The sequence below is a fragment of the Lichenostomus cassidix genome, chromosome Z (genome assembly GCF_008360975.1).
Source record: "Lichenostomus cassidix isolate B80296 chromosome Z, HeHo_3.0, whole genome shotgun sequence".
NCBI lineage: Eukaryota > Metazoa > Chordata > Aves > Passeriformes > Meliphagidae > Lichenostomus > Lichenostomus cassidix.
The window spans coordinates 654,554-680,858 of record NC_139511.1 but is presented as its reverse complement, the minus strand read 5'-3'; the positions used below and the strand labels follow the sequence as shown (position 1 = coordinate 680,858).

Below are 26,305 nucleotides of genomic sequence, written 5' to 3'. Positions count from 1 at the left end.
AACTGTGATGCAGATTCTTTAACAGATTGAAACTGTAGCAGAAGCAAGATGTGCATGCTATTATCACAGTGGAAACAAAAGCAAAAAATACAAGGTATATGTTAGCTGAAGTCAAAGGATTATCCTACGGGGAAAATGTATTTAAAACATTCTATACAAAGAGTAACTAATTTCTTGGGCATACATAACAGGTATTCATTTCATAAGAGAAAAAACAAACCAAAAATCAAAACCGTAACATTTTTCTCTGAATGTTCTGCAAATCACACCCTCTTCAATGAAGTATCAGGTGTACCTTCAGGGAAGGACACATTTTCAGCATCACTGAAAGGTTTTTAACACTTAGCACCCAGCTGAGCTGCACCCTTGTCCTCTGAGGAGTGTGTCTGTGTCAGGGAAATAGTGAAATATTGACTGAAAGGCTGGAAGGCAAATCCCTGGGGAAGGCTGAGGGCAGAGGCAGCAAATACCCCCTGCAGCATCTGCCTGCTGTGTTCTGCTCAGGTGAAGAGCCTGACACGTGGGCAGGAAACCTTCAGAGCCTGATTCAGAACTGAACAGGTTTTCCCAACTCCAGCAGTTTGTAAGAACTGCAAATGAGAGAGCATGGGGGTGACGCTAGAGGCAGAACTGAAATTATGTTTTACTACATGAAGTGGTAGGGTTTGATTATTGCTCTCACTCCTAAGGTAAACAGCTCCTCTTTACTCTGTTTTGTGAATTTAATGGCCTATTGTTATGATGATTTCTGCCCACTTTGATGGCTGTGCTTTAGTCAGAAAATAATGTTTATTGAGCAAAGGTTGCAAATAAGATAAACATTCATGGGTTGAGCCTGTATAAATATTTATCTTCTGAAACACACTGAAAAACCATGCATGAAAACAGCAAGAAACATCAGGCTGTCCCTGTAGGACACATTTCTAAAAGTCCTGATGGCATGTTTACTCTGTACTAGTTTTAAAACCTGTTCAAACATCGGTCACTGGTGTCCTCTTTTGCCACACTCCAAGGCAAGGCTGAACAGTCTCCAACTGCAGCAGAAAGAAGAGTCCTGCCATGCATGTTTCCCACTTATCCCAGAAGGAAAAGTGTATGGTGTAAGCTGTGCTGGGTGGTTTGGTGGTTCTGCTCAGGCTCCAAGACATGGCTGATGGAAAACCCTGAGCATCACTTCTGCCACCACAGCCTGATTCTGCAGCAGCTCCAAGCACTACTGAGACAAAGCTCTTCAAAACTCCCTGTCTCTGAGATTCCTTTGCAGTCAACTTCTGAGTGCCACCAAGAAGCCTTCAGACATTTCATCTCCAGCCACCCTTGTTTCTCCACGGAGAGGAAGCCCCTCTGCAGTGGAGAGCATCTCTGCCTGGCAAGGTGTCAAGTGCTGGACCTGCACAAACTGAGAACAACAACCAGCCCTTGTGAAGAAACTCCTCTCTCCATGGCAACTGCAGTATTGCTCTTGTCTCCTTAACCACTCCCATAGTCCTTTTCCAGGCTGGGGCAAAATTACAGCTGAACTGTGACCCCCAAGACAATACCTAATTCCCACTGCAAAAATACTGCTCTAATTCCAGACTGCTTATAGCTGGGGTAAATCAGAAACAGGTCCTGGTGGTTTGAAGCAATGGGAGCTCCTGAAGGGCCAGGTTAACAACTGCCAGCTTGAATTACCCTACTAGATCAGACTTTTTAGCAGGCTTACTGAAAAAAAGAGTAACTCAAACCAGGAAAACAGACAGGGATATCCTTTACCACAAGAGCTCCCATCAGGATGCTTTATCTTACAGAACATTGTTTTGCCTTCATTTTTTTCCATCTTCTCCAGAGGCTACTGGTGCTTTGCACAATAAAGTTTCCAAGGTGGCTGACCTGAATGTGAAAAACATTTCAAAGAATGTTTGGAATGACTGAGACACCCCAGCCATCTCCATACACTTGAGAGTCTCCTTGTACAACACACCTCCTCAAATAATAACATCACTGAAGTATAGAAGGCCTGGAGGATGAAGTGCTTGTCACATTCACCTATTTTTCCTGCAGCTGACACTGAAATAACAAGCACAGTCCTTTAGTGAAGCCACCAGTGCGTTCAACTTGGAGTCTTGGCTCCCTTAATGGGAATGAAATTGCACTGAGCCTCACTTTGTGCATGTGGGAGATGGACATCTGGAGTTAACAGAACTGGAAAGGGTTCTGTAGTGGGAACTGAAATTGCAGCATTCACTGGGGGGAAGGGGATCATTAAAAAGTCCATGAAACCCAGTTATTCCATGTTCTTGAATACATATCTGCTTCACTGGGACCTTTCCTCAGGCTCCATATTCACCATCTAGGCTTCAGAATCAGCTTCCCAGAGTCTGATTTGATTCTTGGTTGAAAACAGACCCTGTGTCTCAGGGACACTGCCATCTCCTCAAAGTCCTAAAGGTCTTCAGGGGTTGCTCAGTGCTTCAGGTCCTCTCCACAGTGCTCTGCACAACCCAAGTTTTTACCAGGGGAAACAAATTCATCCAATTAAAAATGTGTGCTTAGAGCTTCCCCCCTCATTTACCCTTTTTATGGACTCTGCTGAAGCATTTCTCCGCTCCTGCAGCTTCACTCCAACATCTGAGTCACTGAACACACATCTTCATGCTACACTGGCTGTTGTTCAGACAAACTGCATTGTCACCTCGTCTCAAAAACCACATGAAAATCCAGGATCTCTGCATGGCTCCACCTAAAAGTGAGCTTTAAAGCTGAGAAAGGCAAGCAGTTCTACAGCAGGGAAGGACATCTGAAGAAATAAGTACATACAGAAAATAAAACAAAACCAACCAAACCAAACCAAACCAAACCAAATAAAACTCACAGGGCAGCAGCAGAGCAGTGCCAGCATGTTGTGAGATGCAGATATATTCATAGAAACACTACTACGTATGAAACCTGAAATTAGCTAAACCATTAAAAAGTGAGTTCTCTAATTCCTGGGCAGTTGTTTGGACAAAAAAACCCCAACAGTTGTATTATGTGAATATGGAACACTTTATAGGATGGGCAAATTGGTGCACACTCCTTCTGCTCACAGCCCTCCTTGCAACTGGACCTCTGTATTCACTCACTGAAATGCATAAGCCTTTCCAAGAGCCAAACACTGCAACACTTCATGGCTTTAAAAATTGTACAATAACTGGGGTTTGGATTTTCAGAGAGCGGAAAACTTTGTGCTGTACCATCCAAAAAAATTACAACTCTGCTCTCATTCTACCCATCTATTCCTTTATCTAAAACAGTCAGAACCTCTAAAGAGAACAGTGAAATAAAAGTACATGAAGTACTCCACAGGTGCTATTGGCACATTAATCTGCTTCAACTCAGAATTGTCAGTGTCTCATTACAAGTGATTCTTATTAAAATGCAGACCTGAGGTCCAAATTACAGCATTTATAAACAAACCAACATTCATTTGAAAACTAACTCCAGCCAAGTGGTTCCATTTGCACATGTGATTTTAGATAAGCATATGGAATGCAAAGCTGTGGTTCAAAGGCAAATAACAATTTCTGGCACAAGTGCCTATTGCACCATCCTACCTCACTGAATTCAGCCACTAAATCATGAGTACCACAGATGTCTTCCTGTTATCATTAGCAATCCAAAGTTTGTGTTTTAGAACTCTACCCAGACATTTCTTCTATCAATCAGTATATCAATGATCACAACACAAGATTTTACCACATCTGATTTTTATCAACTCACATCCCTTTAAGATGTCAGCCTCAGTCTTGCTAAGAAGAAAACATTTTTAAACAAGTGTGCAAAACCAAAGGAAGTGCACTAAGACAGAATGATGCTGTTTGGAAAACAACAAATCAGTGTAATGATGGGTATACCTTTTTGTGGAAAACACTGCAGAGGCCTCTCTCTAAATCTGGCAGCTTACAAAGAAGATTTCGTATCTGACCAAATATGCTGGATTCTGACAGCAGAATTTCAGACACAGCATCAAGCCGGGCATTTATTTCACTGTAAGAGAACAAGATCAATAATTAAAACTTGTGTTTCTCTGAGGGGAAGGCATACCTCTAATTAACCTCTTCCTTTGGTTTGTTTGGAGTTGGTTTTTTTAACCTTTGACTAGTGGCACATCCTCATAAGTAAGTTAATTAAAGAACTGAAGAATGAAGAGAATCCTGGGATTTCATTCAAAATGCAAGCCAGATCCTGGACATGAGCTCATTCTCCCCTCCCCATGCTCACAGCAGCCAAACACACACTTCAGTGCCCAATTCTGCATGTGTTTCTGGTGGTAGTAACATGAGTAACACTGAATTCTGAGTGTCCAACCCTAAACTCACAGACAAGTGCCTGGAGGATGGGCAGGGGGAGTTTGGAGTTCACATCTGAACTCTGTGTATTTTATTCCAGTAGGCTGTAGATACCTTTTTGCCCCTCTGTGTCTGACCCCAACCAGTGATTGGTAGTTACATGGATCAGAACTGTGTTGGGTTTTTTACTGTTTTTTGCTAAAATCTGCAATATTTATCTCCCTATTCCAGGACTGAAGTCAGGGAAATGTCCTCCTGAAGTGAGGAAACACGTTTTTTATGAGAGGAGGCAATTCCACAGTTCTTGGCACCTTCCTTACAATCATTTTCTTAAAAAGAAAAGGGCTGTAAGAATGGACAACTACACCAAGTTTCACCCCAGCTCCTCTGTTTCCTTCCAACATACTCATGGACTGGCTGCAGATTGCAGAGGTAAGGTAAACTCCATTTCTGCTTTCTGTGCAGGTACTGAGAGCAGGGGTAAATGGGTGTATCCACAGTGTGTATGTCCATCCATCTGTGCATTTTGAGGAGAAATCAGTCCTTTGAAGCAGGCACTTCACATCCCAGACAAGTGTGTGCAAATGCAGTCCAGCTCACACTCTCAGGGATCAGCAAGATGCTCAGAGCTCAGCCAGCACAGAGGGCTGGGAACTAAGGATGCAACCCAAAGGTAAGATTTCTGGAAGATTGCCTGTCCAGCCCGTGGCTTCCACTGCAGAACTGCCAAGCCACTTGCCAGTGTGGCTGCTCATAAATAGTGTCCATGAGGAAATCAAAGAAATTAGGCACCTCCACAGACTGCAGACATTACAACAGTCTGACAGCCAGAGGCCTCTGGCCCTGAAGACAGCTGAATCTAAGAGTCTTTAAAATTTTATTACACTACATGTGAAAGGGACAACATCTCTACTGGGTGTGCTCTCAGATAAGCTTAAATGTAACAGCACTCAGGTGCCAGGATTGTTTCAGTGTCATACTTTATGTCAGAACAGTAAAACCATTCCCTCACCTGCCCCAAATGACACACCCTGATCCCCGGAGCAGCCTGGCTGGACACCAGCTGGACACTGCCCACCTGTGTCCAGGAGCACTGGCAGATGCACTCTCTCCCTGCTGCCACACAGCTGGGGACAGCCTCTGCTGCCTGGGAACTCACTCTGCTACCCGTGAGCTGGGCAGACTGATGGCACCACAGCACTCACAGCACTCCACTATCCAGAAAAGTCTGCCTTTTCCCCAACACTGAGGAAAACAGAAGGGTCAGGGTCGGCAGACTCTGCTTAGCAGTCCTGCTGCAGTTCACAGGAACCTCTCCAGCAACACACAAATTCAAACATTTCCCCCACTCCTCTGGGCAGCCACAACCTCACTCTGCAGGCAGCAGCAGCAGACAGTGCCATGGTGCTGCTCGAGCTCAGGACACATCCCAGCCCTGACCCTGACCCATCAGAGCCACAGCACGTCCTGCAGCAGCCTGGCAGGGAATGAGCACACAGGAGCTACTGGCAGCAGAGATTTCAGCTCTGTGCATCTATCAGTGAGTTGCTCCCAACAGCAGCAGGATAACAGGGAGGAAGCTGAGCAGTGCTAATCTCAGCACACAGCTCCAGAGCCAGCAAACAGGTACAGAGATGTTCTCAAGGGTCACTGTCGCCACACACAACTCCATTTTCATGGCGAATTATTGAAGTTTGCTGCACTTGAAACCCTGGAACACTTCTCCTCCACATGAGGAGAACTGAACTGTTAAATTATAAACATATGTACCTTAACAAAGAAAAAAAACTTTATTTTTTTATTAGAAAAAGCACTGTAAGCAGCAGAACTCTCTTCCAGAACACTGTAACTTAATTTAAACAGCACTATTACTCTGTGGCCAACTGGAAACTGGCAGCAATATGTAAAATAGATGCAGATATTTGAGATACTCCTCCCTCCAAAGCTTAATCTGCACTTTAATCATCCCCACATATGGCTGTGTTACTGGAGCTCCAGCAATCTAAAACTAAGCATCCATACAGTTTTTCTGCTTTAATCCCACAAATAAGAAAGGCTCGGGAAAATGGCATTCAGTACCAAATGACCCATTTTTTCCCACCTGTGAAGAAAACCCAGAGGGATTCCTATTTCAGAAGTCAGAAAGTACAGCAAAGAATTGTGTGAAACACCATGCCCACGAGGAAGGAAGGAAGGACTGTGATAAGGTATCATAAAAACAGACAATGAATTTCAAAGTATGCTTTTAAATATTTAGTCTTATATTAACAAACATCTTACTAAGTGCCAATATCTAAATATATATATTACACTGATGAGTTGCTAAGCCACCTCTGAAGAAATTTGTTCTGCACAGTTATCCAGGATATATGATGTACAGTTTGGGGTTGCCAATCTCTGCATAGTCTGGAAAATAATTCCACCACCAGAAAATCTGAATCTAACATTATACAGAAAAACCCAACAGCCAGCTAAACTGGCTATTACTTCATGCTGCATTTAGGTGCAATATTAGCCTGTTCTTTCTCATCTGTATAAACCATGTCAGCAATCTGAGCTTTATCCAATTTTCCAAACAATCTTCTGTGGAATAATGTAACATAATTCAGTTGACTAAAAGCAATACTCTTCTGCCATACTCCCCCATCTAAGAATAGCATCATTAATACAATACTAAAATCACTTTGTAGTGTATTTAAACATAACAAAATCTAACTGCAGAATTGTTATTGCAGTCATTTAAAAGAACTACTTGAAGTGAAATAATGAGATACTCCCCTGCATTACTCTGCTGCCAAATAGTGAACAATACAGAAAATTAGAAAATACAAAGAAGATGTTTGAATCCTGAACTAAAAATTATTTTGACAAAGCAGAAGGCTGCAGACACGAATTAACTGCACTGAATTAACATCTGAGCAGTCTAAACAGGATTGCTTGGTTACTGGTGTGGTAACAGAGATCTGCTGGTCTCTCCTGCAGCAAAGCAAACCCAGCATTTTTAAATGTGATTTATCATTACATTTAAGGCAGAGTGAAATTGATAATGTAACTGCTATGTAAGAACTGCAGAACATTTTCATTCACATGAAGTATTATTTAAATACAAGATAAATTTATCAGAAATCACTTATGCAAAATGCACACACTATGAATTCATTAATCATGCTAAGGACATAACTGAAGTACAGGGTAAACAATTAAAATTAATTTTATTAAATCTGTTCTAAGAGAACAGTGATATGCAGAACTGTCAGTCACATGAATTCAACCCCTTAAAAAACATAATGAAAGGTACAAAACAACAAACATTGCTTTCCATGGACTATAGTATCTAAATCAAAGCCTAGCAGCCTCCTCACTGCAGCACTGTAAAGAATGAATATTACTCACTTATTATGAGGTTTTTCTGACCTCCCCTAAGACCACAGTTCAGGAATGAAGCCTTTGGATGAGTTAAGTCAAAGACCATGTTAAATGCTACAGTGTCCCCTGCTTTAGACAGGCAGTTAATGCCATCAAAACCCAAAGCCCTGCTAGAATTACCACTCTGCAGTCTATCAACTCAGCCTGTCCTTCTAAAGAACAAGCAGATAAACCCTGGCTTACTGCAGAGGCCTGGGGAGGTCAGGGAGATGAAGTCCCCAGGAAGAGCCAGCCAAGGGCTGCTGTGGCTGGAGCAGAGGATGCACTTTTCTGGGACAAACATCCATGCTGTGCCCTTGGGAGATCAACACAGGAGCGAGGTCAGGAAAAGGGGGGTCAGCACCACCTGACACCCTCAGAGCCTCCCAGCCTTTTCCAGAGCCATGGAACAGACTGCACAGAGAGCCAGGAGCTCATCTCCAGGGCAGGGAATCCTCCCTGTGAGCAGCTCCCTGCAGGAGGGAGCCAGGAGAGCACAGCCCAGGGTTAGACAGCCCGGCAGCTGCACCAGGCTGGGGCCAGCAACCCTCACCCCTCTCTCCCAACCCTACTGCACTTCCTTCTCTCAATACACACTCCATACATCTCCCCTTTCACTCTATCCCTCAGGTCAAACCCCACTGCTGTGTGCTGACACAGCTCAGCACTCACAGACCAATTTGCCTGTCCAGGGTGTAATTTACAAATGAAACTTGGTGGCCTTTTGTGGACCCCCTGACTTCTGTCCTTCCTCCCAGCCATGAGCCCTGACAGTCCCAGGTGCTCCCTTCCCCTTAAGGATGGGATGCCACTCTTACCTAAGTGCTGGCTAAGCTAGAAACTGCCTAATTTATGGGATGAACCACGATCTGTTAAATTCTGGTGTGACTGCTGGAGTTTTATCCATTAGCACCAATGGAAAAGTACAAACAAGGGTAATTATATTATAAATTAGTAGTGACATTTAAGTGAAACCTGAAAAAATTAAGCATTATTCTGGGTCTGTTGACTTGTTTTTCAAGTAATTTACTCTCAAAACTCCTAGTGTCTCATGCCTCTCCAGAGAGGTCCAGCATGAGCATGCAGCCAGGAGAGGACAATTCCCCTGAATGGATCTCAAATACTTAGCAGCAGTGTACAAGTACCCTAAACTTTATCTTCACATCTGTTAAAAGAACGTCCAAAATATGCAAATTGTAATCAAACACTTTTGTTTATGTTCATATACAATGTATGTCAGCTACTTGTGCCTAAAAAGGGAACAATTAGCTACTTTAGCCAACATGAATGAATGCCTGATTGCTCCGTTTATAAGGAATTAGACACAGCATTCAATGGAACCAAAACACAGCTAGCAGAAATGAATCAACACATGTGATGATGCTGCAATCTTCTGTCCTACAACAATTTTGAGATCTCAGGCATATGCTGTAACCTGCATTTGTGCATTTTACACTGGCACTGATTCTATAAAATCATTATTCTTAGGAGGAAAATTTAGCCCTGCTGTAGGATCAGTGGATTTGATTCCCTGAATTACTGCTGGGAAAAAAAATAATAATCTAATCCTGCTCTGGATGATGATGGTATCAAATGGTAACCAGTTTAAATGTGAATTAAGATTGGTTTCTTCACTGTCATTTAGGTCCCGCCCTGATAATTTAATTATGAGAACAAGGACAAAGTCAAATTTTAAAGACTTTCCCTTAGGATTATACTTTGTATATAGAAGTATAAATAAAACAGCACTCAACACATATAAAGTGAGAAGAATTACAACAAGATATTATTTTATATTACAAAAGACATGTTGTTGCCAATATCACTATAAAGGGACTCTCTTCTTCCCAGTTCTATAGTATATATCCTCCAAATAAGTCATGTTGCATTAGTAATGCCAATTTACACTCTTCCTCTTCGTTAGGAGTAGGTAAGGAACTGTCTGTAGTCCTGAATTGTGCAGTTCTGTATTTGCTATATTTACAGTCATTCTAAGCTCCTGCAGACAAAGCATATTCACACTAATACAAATTATCAACACTATCCTACAAGGCTTCAATATTATAAAAGCATCATCTCCTCCAAAGTTGGAAGAAATGGGGACCAAAGAGTACTGGAATCACAAGAAAAGACTGGAAATCCAGTTTTTGAGGGGCAATTAAAATTTTGGGCTCTCTAAACCACAAAGCAAAGGTTGACATGTTTTTGGCAACTGTCTAAACAGATGCAGTTTTTCTCCTTTCTTGAGATTTAAATATCAGCTTTAACTAGAAAAAGATCAGATGAATATAACTTGGCTACAAATAAATGCAGGCACATCATTTGTAACATACTAAAATCTGAAGAGAGACAGAATAATATTAAAGAAACACAGTCTGGGCACTTGTGAGTCACTCAGTCTGTTTAATTCAAACACCAAAACCCTCAAAAACCTGTAGAGAACACCCCAAAGAGAGAGATTATTGTGCAAACTAGAATGTTCACATCACACACCCCAAATATTTTTCCACTTCCAGTTTATTTGACACACACCCCTAAGCTTTTAAAATGTTGCACAAGAAACTCTTCCAAGTCCAAGGAAGCACTTCTGCAACACAGGCAAACACCACCCAGGTTCTCTCCCAGGTACACAGCAAGATCTCTCCCTCCTCCCTGGCTATGGTACCAGAAATCATACTGACCTCATGTCACCCCACTGAGGTTTAAAAGACATTCCACCTCTCCAGGAGTAGAGAAGGAGGGTGAGGGAATCATGTCCCTTACGCAGTGCTTTCTGTACATTTAAATGTACATTTAAATGTACCCTTATGCAGTGCTTTAGTGCTTTCTGTACACGCAGGCCACAGAGCTCCCTGCACAGGAATGCAATCTACAGATATTCCCCTACACTGGCTATCAGCTCCTCATCATCGTTTACCTGGAGTTCTACTCTAAACACTTAGTCACAGTTTTATTAGCTTTACAGTCCAATCTGTTATGGAAATTATAAACTTCTATATAATTGTGCTACTCCACTCATCTGCCTTTTCCAGTTTTGAGCTTGTTCTACTCCAGCCAGCCTTGACAAAGTTGGGTGTTTGACCTCAAGGAAACAAATTTCCTAGGAATTGTGCAGGAATCATCAGCTGAGCAAAGCACAGACACAGATTAATAGCCAGCCAGGGAAAGGATGCAGTATTTGTTTGTTTGTTCAGTTGGTACTGCAGATCAGCTCTGCTGCATTTTGGAGCCACTGCTAACACCTGGGGAAGGGAAATACAAAGGAGAGGCTGGGAGGAGGAGGAACCCATACAGGCACAGGGAAGGACACATTCTGCAGAGGTAAGGTTTCAGATTGCTCATGTGCAGGACAGTCTCTGGGCAGGACAACACATCCAAAATATACAACAAAACAAGAGATGCAAACCAGAGCCAAGTGTGCTCAATCAGGCCTGTGTCAATCTCATCTTTCTCCTCCTCCTGCAGCTACTGAAAAAGCAGTGAGTTTCCATCAGCCTCAAGAGTTCTGAGATCTATTTCACAGTAGGAAAGAAACTATTTGTAAGTGTTGGACACAGACAAAGACACAAAGATCACCGTGTGCTACAACACTGGATCCCGAGAGCTGTCCTGAGCCCTTTGGCTGCTCTGCAGGTTCTCCTGCTGGAATGCCTGACTGGGGACAGCAAGTTTCACTCACTCAGAAATGTCCCAGGCCATCTCTTTCCTTTTCTTTCATTCCACTTACAGATATCAGGTGAGAAAGGCACTGCATGGAACTTGAATTTCAGAGGTAAGCAAACACTTCTATAATCCACAAATATGTAACTTCTGCAGAAAAAAACAACTTTCCTCATTCCTCCTGAAAAAGCTCAGTTGTCAGCGACTGATATGCTCTTATCTCATTATCTTTGTGTACTCAGTGAGGACATTACACCCCTCTTGGTTAAGCCTTTTTTTGGCCTATTGTTTTTTTCCCCAAATGTACAAATCTTGTCTCTACATGTATTGCATCACTGATGATCTAAAGAATATCTTCAAGTTTGCCCAAATGAGTCTGTACACATTCCATCTTTATTCAATCTAATGTATGGTTTCTTCACAGGAAATTTAGTCATCATCCCAAGTGATTTTCAACTCTAAGGCATAAAGCAGTAATTACATCCTCTCACTCCTTGATACACCTACTCACTGACTGGAAAAGATGCAGTACAGAAGCCTTCCTTCCTCTGAGAATGCCACTCCAGGAGACACAGGTGAATTACAATTACAGAATGTTCTCTGAGTGCATTTGTGTGCATTACTGGCAACAATACTGCCGGATGCCTGATGCACTAACTATGTGAAATTACGACTTGAGAGTTAGAAAGGGAGAAGTACACAGAGCAAAATAGCTTTTCTGGCTTCAAGTAGTACTGAGGAGCACCATCACCTCCAGCCACAGAAGCCTGAAAATGCCAAGCATCACTCTCCAGAAGTAGGAAGGAGCAGAGGAGTAAGAGAAGGACAAACAAAACTACAAACACATAAAGTTGGTTCTGCACTGAGAAAAGAGAGAATTTAAACTAAAAACATTGGTTCACACAGAAGGCCTGGAGTCCCCAGGCAGTTTTCTGTCTGCTCTCCCGGGTAAGAGCTCCATTTCACTGGGGAAAGGCGCTGCAGCTGCTGCCCACAGCCGTGGTCACTGTGGTCAGCGCGGCCGGAGCCAGGAGCTGCCCGGGGCCATGCTCAGTGCTCTGGCTCCCCCCGCTGACAGCTGCTCACACAAACCCCGCAGGGCGCCAGGGCACAGCAGAAATAAACTCATTCATTGCCCCTTATTCCTGCAAAGTGGCTCCGAAATTACACCTACATGCTTTTCAGGTGAACACAATGCTCAGATTAACGTCCATGAAGCCTAATGCCATTTAGGATGGTTACACTGAAAGCTTTTGGAAGCGGGTAAGATAAATGAAAGCTATTACCAGAAGAATTTTTTTTAAAAAGGCCCAATGAAATCAACTTACTGCAAAAAGGCTAGTAAGAAAAATAAGCAGTAAAGCTTCAGAAGTACAGTGCTTTAACATACTAGCTTTGGTCAAGGAAAGAAAAAATGCTTCTGAAGAAAAATTTGTAATTTACCAACATCACCACAATGCTAAAACACTGGTATACATCACTATTTAAAATTATCAAAAATTACTAAACATTAAAACTGCTTAATATATTTACAAAAGTAAAACAGAGGGGAAAAGTACTGTAGATAAGCAAGTCAAAAGATTTCCTGTATGCTACCACTGAAGGGAGAAAAGTGACAATTTTAATACATTCCACATTGGCAATGCTCAGGAAACACATATTCAAATGAACGGATCCAAAAACTTAAAATGTAGGCAAAAAGCAACCCATGGACTCAATACTGCTATTTACTACACATTCAGGCACAACACTCAAATCAAGTCTGCAAAGAGAATGATAAAAGATGGAATCCATTTCACAACTGGGACAAGTGAAAACCAGCATAATACTGTTACAAAATCCAGCATTTCTAAAGCACTGATAAAGCAAGCACATGTCAAAATACAGGAGAGGCCAAACAATCATCACATTCAAGGATTAACAAAAAGGAACACTCTCCTGGGCAATACATTGTATACAGGGATAACAAAAACATCCACAGCTACTTTAGAAGAAATTAAACACATTAAGGATGAAAATACTTGTGAAACAAGAAGGACAAGTTTAGGAATAAAACAATCTCCAACCCCAGGTCGTCCTCATTCACTGCTTGAAAAAGGATTCAGAATCAGAATGGTGTCCTATCTGATTTCTGCAAAGCAGTTTGTAACTTGGTCCAAAGCCACTGCTATTTACCTGTGCCCAAAAAGAGTGGTTTAACTCCTTCAAACCCAGATGTAACACCCACCATCCCTATTGTGCAATTAATAAAGGGCAAACTCTGCTGTGGATCTCAGGTCTTCTGGACAAACAAATACACTGGGATTATTCAACATCACAACTATAGACACAGCTGTAGCCCAGGAAAAAGAACCATCTCACCTGGATTTTATGAGGGGCTGGGTTACCCACTTTTTCAATCTTCGACGTCCAAAGGAGGTTTTAGTATGATCCAAGACCCAGAGTAGGCTTCCTTTTGTTTTCATGTCAGTCTAAAATAATGAATATAGCTTAGTTATTTTTAACTGAGCAGTCAGTTTTGTAGCAGAAGAATCTGCACATTACTTAAAACATTCTGTTTAGGCTCTAAGATATGGCAACTGCACATTCATTTGCCAATCTCGTTCATCAACCATGCCTTACATCAAATACCTCCAGGAGTTGTAAGATATTTAGGTATGCTTTTACTTTAGCTAGAAAATGGTTTTGAGAAAATGACCAGAATAAACTGAACTGTTAAAACAGATCTGTGCGTAATAAAATAAGCTAAATAACAATAAACCAAATAAAATAGGTCTGTGCATAAAGCTCTGAGTAGGAGCACAAAAACAAATCTTATTGCAGACATCACTCAACTGCAGCTGCTGAAGAAATTAAACTTTTGGAACATTCTCTATAGTCAAAGTGCAGCAAGGTTCCTAACACACACTAAAAGCTAGTACAGATTAACTTCATTTATGCTTCTGAAAATGTTATCCTTCTGATCCCATTTAAAATATTTTAAGACTTACAGGTCAGATTTGCAAATCTGATTAACTTCATTGGGAAAAATACATCAAACAGCTGTGAAAATTTCAGCATTTATTAAAAAAAATACACTTGTCCTTACCTGATTCTGTAAAATTTCAAGATTTTTCATTGTTGTCCCATTAATTGTCATGTATTCAGTTTCACTGGACAACCGTTTGAAATTGCTGGGGAGAGAAATTTCAGATACTGTATCTTAAATTTGGGCATGGGTAGAACACTGAAACACTGTCAGATTTCTCACAATTTAATAGAGAATTCAACAGTTATGCACACAAATTTTTCAGAAGTCAAGTAAAAAATTAAAACATCTATTCAAATCAATAAAAGAACTGAACACTAATACATTATTTTAACTTCCTGCTTGGGAAAATAAAATTTCAGACTCACTTCCCCATTTCCTACAATGACTGACAAATCTCAACAAAAATCAGCCTTCCTGTTATCTAACTCTTTTCCACTTATTTGTTAATTTATTCAGTCTACAATAATTCAGGGATAGGACTAAAAATTAATACTTCCAGAGTGGAACAGACTTTTAACACAACTCATCACCAAAACAGCATATCAACATACATATTCTTATTTTTTATTACTACGGCAAATTTAAACAGGCTGACAGTGCAAGTATTTAGGAAAACAGAAATAGGGCAGATTGAAACTACTTGATTTTGTTTTAATAGGAATGACCAAAATTACTTGACTTTTTTATACTGCTTAGCAGAACTAGATGAGACCAACCCAAAGCTTGTGCTGCTTTAGAATCAATGTTAATAAAATAGTGGTATTGGGTGTGCAATCATATGAGATATGAAAACCATTTCAGTCTCACACACACACATGGTAATGAGGACTGTGAAGTGCAAGATCCTCACTAAATGCTTCTGACAAATGGAGTCATGATTGTCTGGGTTAATCATCCTGCTGCCTGCCCTTTGCAGAGACTCTAGGACACTCTTTGCAGTCTTACACTAAGCAGAACCACTCAAGGGGCAGGATTTAAAACTGTTTTCTTGACTTTCCACAATTTTTTTTTTAGTGCATTCAATTTTAAACCCTCTGGAAAGCACTTGAATGCTGAAATTCTTCTGTTAGGTACACACAGCTGCATTGCTGCTACACTAAAAACAAGAACAGCACCAAAACTTTCAGAAACATGAAATATTCAGAGACTAATCTTATATATTTATGTGGTAAGCAGGTGCTTGGGCCTGCTACCAATTTCTTTCCTAAATAATGGGTCAAATTAGAAGTATTTTCCAAAGAATTGTAAAAAAAGCAGATTCAACTGAGGGCCCTCAAGAAGTGTAATGACAGTATGGAAGTACAGCTGACTCAGAACTGTACCCATAGTCATAATTACTCTGCTTTGTGTGCTATTTCAGAAACCAAGGAAGTTGACCAGCAAAAGAAAACACTGGAGGCAAAACCAGAAACACTTTCCAAATTACACAATATTGTAAGCAACAAACAATACTTCCTTTTATTATCTTCAGTCACAACTGCTGATGCTGGCAAAAATTAATTAGGAATGATTCTGCTTGGCTCCCACTCCCTGCATGAAACATTAAATCCCATCTGCTGTTCCAAAAGCCCTTTCTGCACCCAGGACCAACTGCAGTTTCCCCATTTGCCACTGCTGGAGCCTCTGGTCTCTCAAACCCAGCTGGGTGAGAACCAAGCCCTCCCACCTCCTCCCAAAAGCCAAAAGGATGCTCTTGGGTCTCCCTGTGATGTGAGAATTTCAGGACTGTGGATTTTACTGGTTCTGGTCTTCCCCACTGCTCCTGGCTTTAGAGCACCTAGCACAGGACACACTGCTCACAGCAGGGCTGCTCAGGAGTGTCTGAAGACAACTCACTCTGCTCCACAGCACACAGGGTTTACTCTTCTTTCACAGTATATTTGCTATTCTTTCAGATCAGACAAGCTGAAGTTGTTTTCACAGCATAAATTATGTGTGTCTTACATTACCCAGGTGTTTTCTTTGTCTGAGTTCCTTCACCCTGCTATTAATCCTGGTAATTGAGAGTTTAGAGCACATGAATAACAGTCAAGATCAACTGCAGTATATGCCCAACCAACAATTCCACATGTCACAGCACAGAACGTGTTTTGCTTCCACCCACCCATCTTCCTTCAGCTTGGGATCAGAACTTGATAATAATGTGAAAAAACAACATATTCTTTATAAGGCATTTAGAGACCAAATGGCAGAAGAAGGTTGTAAGTAACTATTAAGTCAGGGCTGGTTTTGGAGCAAAGGTCTCAACACAATGCTTGTGTGAAATGCTAATGTACTGCTGTCAGCTGAAAGTCACCTTTCAGAAACCATTCTGACAGCACCACAAGGCCAAAACTCCTCCTGCAGGTGACACTGTGACCCCAGTTTCAAAGAACAGACTTGCAACCGTCTCAAGTACTCAAACAGCACAAAACCCAAGTAATGGAAACAGCTGGCAAGTCCATAACAGAGGAGCCAGGCAAGGTGGGGTCATGTCAGCTCTGGGCTTACAGAAAGGAAAAGTCAACAAACACAAGCTTCTAGGGAGCTTTAGGAATCTTATAGGGAATACTCACGAAAATTAGGTTCCTACTCATAAAATTACTTTTTCAGAGTAGGACCACACTTGATGATGAGTACAAAAAGACTACTGTTCTGCTTTAGGGCAGCAAGTACATCCTCAGACCTCAGGTATTATGTATTACTGGAGAAACTGGATAATCCTTGTCATTCTTTCAGTACTTTAGGGGGTTTATGAAAACGAGTGAGAGCAACTTTCTACACAGGCAGTTAGTGACAGGAAAAGGGGGAACAGCTTTAAACTAAGAGAGAAGAGATTTAGTTTTATGAAGGAATTGTTCCCTGGGAGGGTGGGCAGGCCCTGGCACAGGGTGACAGAGAAGCTGTGGCTGCCCCTGGATCCCTGCAAGTGTTCCAGGCCAGGCTGGACACTGGGGCTTGGAGCAGCCTGGGACAGTGGAAGGTGTGCCTGCCAGGGCAGGGGTGGCACTGGATGGGCTTTTAGTCCCTCCTGACCCAAACCAGTCAGGGATTCTGTGATTTTGCCTCTCAAGAACCTTGCAGTGAATGGTGGCTTTAATGCTGTATTCATTATTTTCTCCACAGGAGAGAATAAAATTTCATATTGAGTATCTCACACTAAGTGAATGCATGTCATTCAGATCAGGAATTTTCAACTACTTTAATTTGCCAAATCTCCAACATTTCTGAGGGAAGCTGCAAGGCACTGTACTGAAAGCAACAGATTTTCTTTGCTCAATTGCCTTTCACAAACCTCTAGAGTCTATGTCTTTAAAATCTCTAGGGGTAAATAAACCAGAGAATGAACTTACAGAGACAAGAAATACAGGAATCCCTAAAAGCTTTAAGAAGTAAAAACAAGTCTCTCCATTTTTCAGAAGCATTAGTTTTCTTTAGGTTTCATACCAAAGACATTTACCACAATCTATGCAGCAAAGGATGTCAAGCCCAGACTATGACTTGTATTTAATCAACCAGATTTAACCTCATTAGTGAGTATTTCCACAGGGCTGGAACTTCTGATCTGAAACCCTTTTTTTGTGTATCATTTCCTGCATTTCTTGAAGTTCACCCATCACTGTTCAAAATCTACAAACTACAATCTCTCCAACATGCTAGAAAACACAGAGGTAAAACTGAAATACACCAAGACACATTTCCTCAGACACTGCTATGCAAATGATTATTTTTCAAACAAAACTGGGTACTCAAATTTACGTGAAAACCTCTCCTAGATGTGCACCAGCTTCTTAACAAAAACCTCTAATAAAGGTCTCTCAGTAGGCAAAGTTATTAGAACACATTGATTAACAGAAAATGAATGTACCATTCACTATTACATCTATTTTTACTTGCTGCTGGAACTCTAAAGCAGTCTGGCCACACCTCAGGGTCCTGCTGTGGTAGATATTTTTATTTCTTTGTAATATTTTGCTTTATTTAGGATCTTAAAAGTAGATTTAAAAGTTTCATCTGAATATTAGTGCAAAACCTGCTTTCCCCCACCAGTGAGGTACTCCTTGACTTATATGATGTTTCATGATGCTTCCTACTGAACTAAAATGGAATTTTTTTCAGTTGGGAGAAAGAAGAGTGTTTGTCCAAAGAAGGTACAGAGGTGTAATAAATTTTTCTGTCATTCTTTCTATCAAATAGGTCTTCTTCATCCAGACCTGTGACACATTAACAAACTGAAAACTATCTCCCAGCTCCAACTTCATGCTCACTGACTCATCTGTACATGCTCACTGACCTGAATTCTTCTAGGAATTTGAAGTTGCTTGACACTGCAATGGAAGTTATTTCTCTTCTGTTTCCTAATTCAGGAGATCCATGAGCCTGACATCATTTGCTTAAAAGTCTTTCACTTTTCAGTATTTAGATAGCATTTCACAGGTTTTAGGGAAAATATTGAAGTTGAGTTTGCCTCAGTATTTGGCTCAGTTTGTTGATCCCCGTGACACACTACAAACAGCAAGTGGAACTCAATATTGGGTAGTCAGAGCATAAAGGCTTTAGAAACAACCACAGCAGAATCCAAGCTCCTGACCACAAAGTTATCTCAAAAAAATGTTATTTTATTTCTTCATATCACCAAGGTATAAAGTATTTCTTTGCCTTTTCCTCAGAGGCTCATACATTCCCCAGAAATCCATTAGAGCAACCCTCAGCAGGCAAATGTCAACGCTAAGATTTAGTGCTTTTCCTTCCCAGTCTATAATGTACTTGATTTTAGGATGCAGCTGTTACAAATGTGACTGACTGCTGCCACATAAGCCTCCACATAATTATATTTGTCCTCTGCTACTGAATTACTTCTACCCGAGAGATGGATTTTGCATTTTCCCCCGCTGAAAGAAAATTCACATCCTATGTGATTTCACACAGAGCACTGCACCAGCAGTGACCCATGAGCTGACCATGAAATGGCATTTCCTTGGAATTCATTTTCTTCCTCAGAAACTCTACAAGATTTCTCCACCTATGCCAACAACATTTAATTAAATCTTTTTTTAAAAATTGTAAAAAAGGATAAAAAAAAAGGTAGTGAAAGAAGATGAGCAGGCACACCACAGTGCTACACCATCAGAGATCAGCACACCCCTTGATGGATCAGCAGGGGAGATGCCACAGGAATTTTTTCTCATGAGGTCTATAAGCACATCAAACTTTTTGTTAACATTTAAATACAACTTGGAGAGAAGGGTGACTTAAGGAAGAAAATCCATCCCAAAATTCAGAGCACATTTATAATTTCCAAATATTTTGGTGGACACTGGAGGAAGTCCTTAAACGTTGTTTAAAGCTGGCATCTGCAGTTGATTTTTTTTAATCCAGCTGGTAATGTAGGGAGCTCCTCAAAATAAGGCTTCAAACTCTCAGAATCCCATACAACATGTGAATGATCCACAAATGACATATTTTAGGTTTCCAGTCGGCAGCCAGACTGACTTTACTAAATCCTGCCAGGACAGAGGAATACTGGGACAACTGGGAGAATATTTTGCAGAGGATCCACAGCAAATAAAGCTGCTTTATTTAATAAACCTCAATGATACTTTCAAAGCTAAGCCAGGTAGGATAGCAATGTTTTATACTCATGCAAGACAGGATAAGAGAAGCTTCAGCAGCAATATCTTCCCATTTTCATTTGACTCCACCTGCATAATCCTATCACAAATCTTGAGTACTCATTTGAGCATATCTAACAAACCCAAGTGCTGGTATCACTTAGGAGGTGACAAGATTATACATCCATGTCTGTGTGGTTTTGCAGTAACTTTGCACAAACGGTGCTGATCTAGAAACAATTTTTGTCATGACCAGCTCCCACTTACCACTGAGTCCAGCCAAGGCATTGTCCAGAAAGCCAGGATGTGTTAAATTCCTGTTTTCTTTAAAACTGATAACTAGATTCAACATTTCAAACAGACCTGCTGAGCACTGCCTGAACATTACAACACACCAGAGTTTATACCTGTCTGCAGAGCTATAGAAAGGAAACATTATTTACACTCTGCTGGCAAAATACAGCAACATCTGCAAAGCTAAGCTGCAGCAGTAACTTTTTTTTTTTAAAGCTGCCAAAAAAAAGCCCTATATTTTGGGTACAAAATAAAACTGAGATTGAGATGTGATAGCTGATATAAACAAACTTTAAAATTTTCTCCCTACTATCTACCAGTTTTTGCACCTTGTTTGTTTTCAGTAACACTTGGCAGCAATACATGCTCATTCATATCACTGACAGTAATGTCTACACAAACATACTTCATAAAGATTTCCATGAAACACCACTGAAAGAAACCACTTGATTCATTCAGCTCTGATTAGGAAACCAAATGTAAGGTATAATTTTGACAAAGACTGTGTTTATCACTAGCAGGTTATTCATTACAATCAGGGAAGCTGTCTGCTAAAACTTTCAAGAAGGGTGCTTTGAATTGGAAGTTTATATATAGCAACTTACCTTGGATTGTAAAGCATCTTTTCCAAATTAAATTCTTTGAGATACGCAATTACTGCTGCCAGAGAGCAAATAACAGGCTTATCCAAGCTTAGTATTACAGATAGCTTTTGAGGACCTAAAAAAAATAATTTTTCTTGTTAAATGTTTATTTTCTTGTTAACTCACTGTCTACTACTACTGTATTGTAGAAAATCATAATCTGCTTTTCAATTCATTCTAATAGGAAATCTGTAATGCATGTACAGTGTTTTATGCGATCTATAAATCAACATAAAGCAAGGCTCCAAAATAACACTTACAGTTCCAAATAATGAGAACATTGCAATAGTGTAAACACATCATGAAACAGAAAACATTTGACTCCATGGGTTTTTGTTCGTAAAAATGACTAACTGTTGGCATAACAAACTTCTAAATACACAAACTAAGAATGGAATTCTGACATATCCATTTTTGTACATAGTGCTCTACTACAGTGTCTGTTCCAGCTGCAACAACATGAAAACTCACTCCACGATATCACAACACAAATTGGTATTTTTAAAAACCCATGTAGTTCAGCTTTTTCCAGAGATGTTTTTAAAGCTGTTCTCCTGCTCTCAGATAACACATAGGAGAACTTTAGAACTTAGTAACGAGAATGTTACTCCCATCCTCAAAGAAGGCAAGGAGGAGGACCCAGGAAATTCTCAGGCAGTCACTGCAATCCCTGGGAAGGTCACTGGACAGGTGGCTCTGGAGGTCATCATCACACATGGACAAAGAATGGTCATCAGGAATGGCCAGCAGGGATTTGCCAAGGGGAAACTATGCTTGAGAGAGCTCGATGCAGAGAAACCCAGTGAGGTTCAACAAGGGCAAGTGCAGGTGCTGCCCCTGGGCAGGAACAGCCCCAACAGCAGCCCGGGCTGGGGGCTCTGCTGGGGCAGCTCTGCAGGGAGGGACATGGGGTGCTGCTGGGGACAAGGTGACCCTGAGCTGACAGAGTGTCCTGGGGCCAGCAGGGCCAGGGCTATCCTGGGGTGCATCAGGAAGAGAATGGCCAACAGATAAGGGAGGGGATCCTGCCCCTCTGCCCTGCCCAGGTGAGGCCTCATCTGGAATGCTGTGTCCATTTCTGGGCTCCACAATTCAAGAAAGAAAAGGGTAATGTGGAGGGTCCAGCAGAGGCCATAAAGATGATTAAGAGGCTGGAGCATCTCTTATGGGAGACTGGGAGGTGAGTCTGTTTAGTCTAAAGAAGAGAAGACTGAGAGGTGATCATGTCAATCCATATTAATACCTCAAAGGGGTGCCAGAGGATGTGCCAGACTCTTTTCAGTGGTGCCAGGGACAGCATGAGCAGCCATGGCCAGAAAATAAAGCACAGCAATTCCAGCCCAGCAGCAGGAAGAGCTTTCCATGGAGGGGCAGAGCCCTGGAACAGCTGCCCAGGGAGGGCTGGAGTGTCCCTGTCTGGAGACATGCCAACCCAGCTGGACACCTTGCTGGGTCACTGCTCCAGGGGACCCTTGGGCTGCAGGAGCTCCAGAGATCTATTTCAGCCCCAGATATCCTGGGATTCTGTGAACTTGAAGCAACATTTCAGATGTTGAATAATCCCCCTCAGCTGCTATATATGTTTAAATTTAAATCTGTCTAAACACACACCCTCAAGCTACAGAAAAAAACAATGGTAGCCCTATATTCATTTCTATTTAAATAATGTTCACTTTCCTCCAGGCTCACAAAAAGATTCCACCGGGCAGAAAATTAAGCAAAAGTGGCCAAAAACCTGCACGGATGTAAAGGTGAATAGGATGCATGCTTCAACGATATTTGGAATGAAAGACCTGTAATGTCAGGCACCTCTTTTGCATAAAAATCTGAAGGACATACCTGTAGTACCAGGCACTTCTTTTGCATAGAAGTCAGTAACCCTCTGGAAAGCATGACTGTACTCAAAATTAAGGTTTTCCATCCTTTCTATCCTAATTCTGTCATCCTGTAACCTGCAAAGAAAAAATACTTGACTTTCAGTTTTTTACACTCCCTCCGTGAAGAAAACTGAAGAAAGTTACAAAAGTGCCCTTTCTTTTGTCTTTGCTTTGTTAAGAGTTGAATGGGAAAAGAATTAAGAGATGAGCCATTAAAGTGGGTTGAGAACATTTCCAGGTGTGGTGTGTTTTGTTAAATGTTTCTTCTAACCACTGCAAAAGTGCAAATCAAGCAAACCCAAGCAGCAACAGCAAGCACAGCCAAGAGAGACTGCAGGAGGTGGTCTAGCATCCCTGCAAGGTAGACACAAAATTGGCTTCACCAATCATAACAAGTATTTGCATTATCTCTTCTTAAAGACCTCTGATGGTTAAACACTTAAGCTATTCTCCTATGCTATCTATTACCATATTTAATTATCCTTTGCTTTGAAGACTTTGTTTCATGCTGTAGAACTAAACAGCCTAATTTCTTTTAGTCTTTTTGCAGTCTAGGCTGCCAAGGATGTCATTACTGATAACCCACTCCTGCCAGCACATCAGCAGGTCCTCCCAGTTTAACAGCACCAGCAAATGCAGCAAACCTCACAAGAGGCAACATTTCTGTACTGGCTGCTTTTCCCAACTGGTTGCTGAAATTAAGTCTGGATGTTGCTTTATCATTTCAATTTGCAGGCTGCTAATGCAGCATTAAACAGATATGCTGGTTAAAAAACACAGCAAAAGGGACACATGGTGCCCCTGTCACCTCCCAGCACAACTGCACAGCTTCAGAATGAGCACTGCACCAGGGGCCAGCAGAAAGCTCCAGCAAAAACACACACACAAAGCCTACTTGGCCTCCGAGTCTTCACTCTCATACCCCCACGGGATGTGAATTAACCAAGTGCTTTGAGCAGACTGGCATTATGCCAGTGAGAGGGATCGTGTAGGTATTACAGGATGGAAGCTAATCAATGCCCTTTTTGCAGGGCTTTTCAACTTCACAGGAAAAAACAAACAGACAGGTTTTCTGCCTCACATTCTACGTAGTCCCACGTGCAAGGATCAATCCCCCTCTGAGGCCCAGCTCCTAAAAATGAGAGGTAATTTCCACAATGCATGTCCAAGTAACCAGACTTGTCCCAGCACACCCAGTGATCTTTCCCCCACCTTAGTAAAACTGACTGAGACAATTAGGTTTTCAGGCTTTATACCCTCTGGGAGTCTCCTCTCCCCAGCCCTGCTCAGAATGAGCAAACCTTCTGCAAGCAAAGGCAAATACCAACACCAATCTGCTGTTTTCTTCCAGCCTTTTCCCACGTGCTCCAAGCCTCACCAATCGCCTGCTCCAGCACATCCACTCCTTTTCCTAAATCAGCACATGTTTCAGTGCAGCCTTGTGACAAAACACCCTTCAGCTCTGCACTGCCCATGGTGGGATGTAACTCCTGGTGGTTAGCACAGCACAGACCTTTGAGGCAGCCTTGGAAGGCAGCAGGGACTTTCTGTTGACCACATGTGACTAGGGACTTAGAGAAGTCATTTAAAATGAAGATTTTATTTTTCATTTCTACCTCTTTATGTTTTCATAACAATGTCTACAGAAAAGCAAGGCTTAAGAAGGTCTGCAGAGCTAATTTTTAGAACAAAAGTCAAAAAAGGAGGCTTGGGGGGTATTTCACTGAATGCTTCATGCCACATTTGTTTGTTTTCTAATGTTTAAACATGAATTGGCATCATTTTCTTTAATGCATTTGTGATTGTCTTCTCTTTCACAATCATGTTTATCTAATTCCTTACCATAAACTTTGGAGAATGATAGTTACAATCAATATAGGTTGAGTGACTTCATACAGTATTTTTGTTTGTCAACTACATGAACGGAAAATATTTGAAATTAGAATTAGACAACTCAGTGATCTGCAAAGATCTTCACATATTTTAATATTTATATTCTAGATATGGCAACATCAGAAATATATATGACATTCTGTCTATCTGAGAGCATGCAGCTGATATTTTAGATTAAAAATATTGAAAGTTACAGATTCAGTGTGTGGAAAAAATATATTTTATCAAGATGTATGAAAATAAAGTTTGCTGCACAAGGTTTTCATGCCCTTTGTGTAGCAAGATGATCACCCAAAGGCCATTTTTCTGACTATAGGCAGCATGTATGCTGATGCTTTTTTTATCTCTCCAGCCACCAATGCCTATTTAAATCAGGAGTCAATTGCCATCAACTTTTGTAAACATCACTCTTGTCAGAACCTCTAAACAAGCTGCAGCTCAGCTCCTCCAGTGCTTCCCTGCTAGCCTTCCCAGCTCCCTGCAAACATGGCATCCTCTCAGTCCCCTGGCACCAACAGGGCTCCCCTGTGATGAAACTCAACTTCTCCCATCTCCCTCACTCCCCTGCCCAGTCCTTCTGTCCCCCGAGCTGGACCCTGAGTGACCAGGAGCTCGGAGGGTCCCAGCTGAGGGTACAAATGGCCCCACAGTGCCCCTGATCAGAACCCCCTGAGCAGAACCCCCTGAGCAGAACCCCTGAGCAGAACCCCTGAGCAGAAACCCTGATCAGAACCCCCTGAGCAGAACCCCTGATCAGACCCTCTTGATCAGAACCCTTGATCAGACCCTCCTAATCAGAACCCCTGATCAGAACCCCCTGAGCAGAACCCCCTGATCAGAACCCCCTGATCAGAACCCCTGATCAGAACCCCTGAGCAGAACCCCCTGAGCAGAACCCTTGATCAGACCCTCCTAATCAGAACCCCTGAGCAGAACCCTCTGAGCAGAACCCCCTGATCAGAACCCTCTGATCAGAACCCCTGAGCAGAACCCTCTGAGCAGAACCCTCTGATCAGAACCCCTGAGCAGAACCCCCTGAGCAGAACCCCCTGAGCAGAACCCCCTGAGCAGAACCCTCTGATCAGAACCCCTGAGCAGAACCCTTGATCAGACCCTCCTAATCAGAACCCCTGATCAGAACCCCCTGAGCAGAACCCCCTGATCAGAACCCCTGAGCAGAACCCCCTGCTCCTCCCACGCTGGGATTTGATGCACAGCTGTCTCTCCTCACAAGATGAGTTACAAAAGCTGCTCAGAGACATCATCACCCACAGCCAAGGATCAACGTGCCCACAGATGGATGCATGAAGGATGGGATCCTAAAGGACACACTGTGTGATAATGTAAAAATGTAATAATGTAATATGTACATCCTAACCTACACTGTTCTGACTCTATTACCACAGGGGCTAATGTCTCTGTTACCCTGCTGGCAAAGTGAAAAAGGATCAACACTGCTGGGTTTAATTCCTCTATTTATCTGACAATTCAATGCATCCACTTGAAATTCATTGTTTACCAAGTGCTGTAGGAAGAATATTTAAAAGAGATCACTCAATTGGAGGGGAAAGTCTCTCAAGAAAAACATTTATAAAAAATG

At 41.7% G+C, this 26,305-nt stretch overlaps 1 protein-coding gene across 4 annotated transcripts in view; it reads right to left on the bottom strand.

The window, feature by feature from the left end:
* Positions 1-26,305, bottom strand: part of MSH3 (mutS homolog 3) — a 91,108-nt gene that overhangs the window by 35,183 nt on the left and 29,620 nt on the right. For all 4 annotated transcript variants that reach the window (XM_085043174.1, XM_085043171.1, XM_085043173.1 and 1 more), the window contains exons 9-13: positions 22,775-22,887; positions 20,897-21,011; positions 14,464-14,548; positions 13,737-13,846; positions 3,876-4,008 (exon numbers count right to left, since the gene is read on the bottom strand). In XM_085043174.1, the coding sequence (XP_084899300.1) occupies positions 3,876-4,008; positions 13,737-13,846; positions 14,464-14,548; positions 20,897-21,011; positions 22,775-22,887 (556 nt within the window). The remainder of the gene's footprint in view (positions 1-3,875; positions 4,009-13,736; positions 13,847-14,463; positions 14,549-20,896; positions 21,012-22,774; positions 22,888-26,305) is intronic.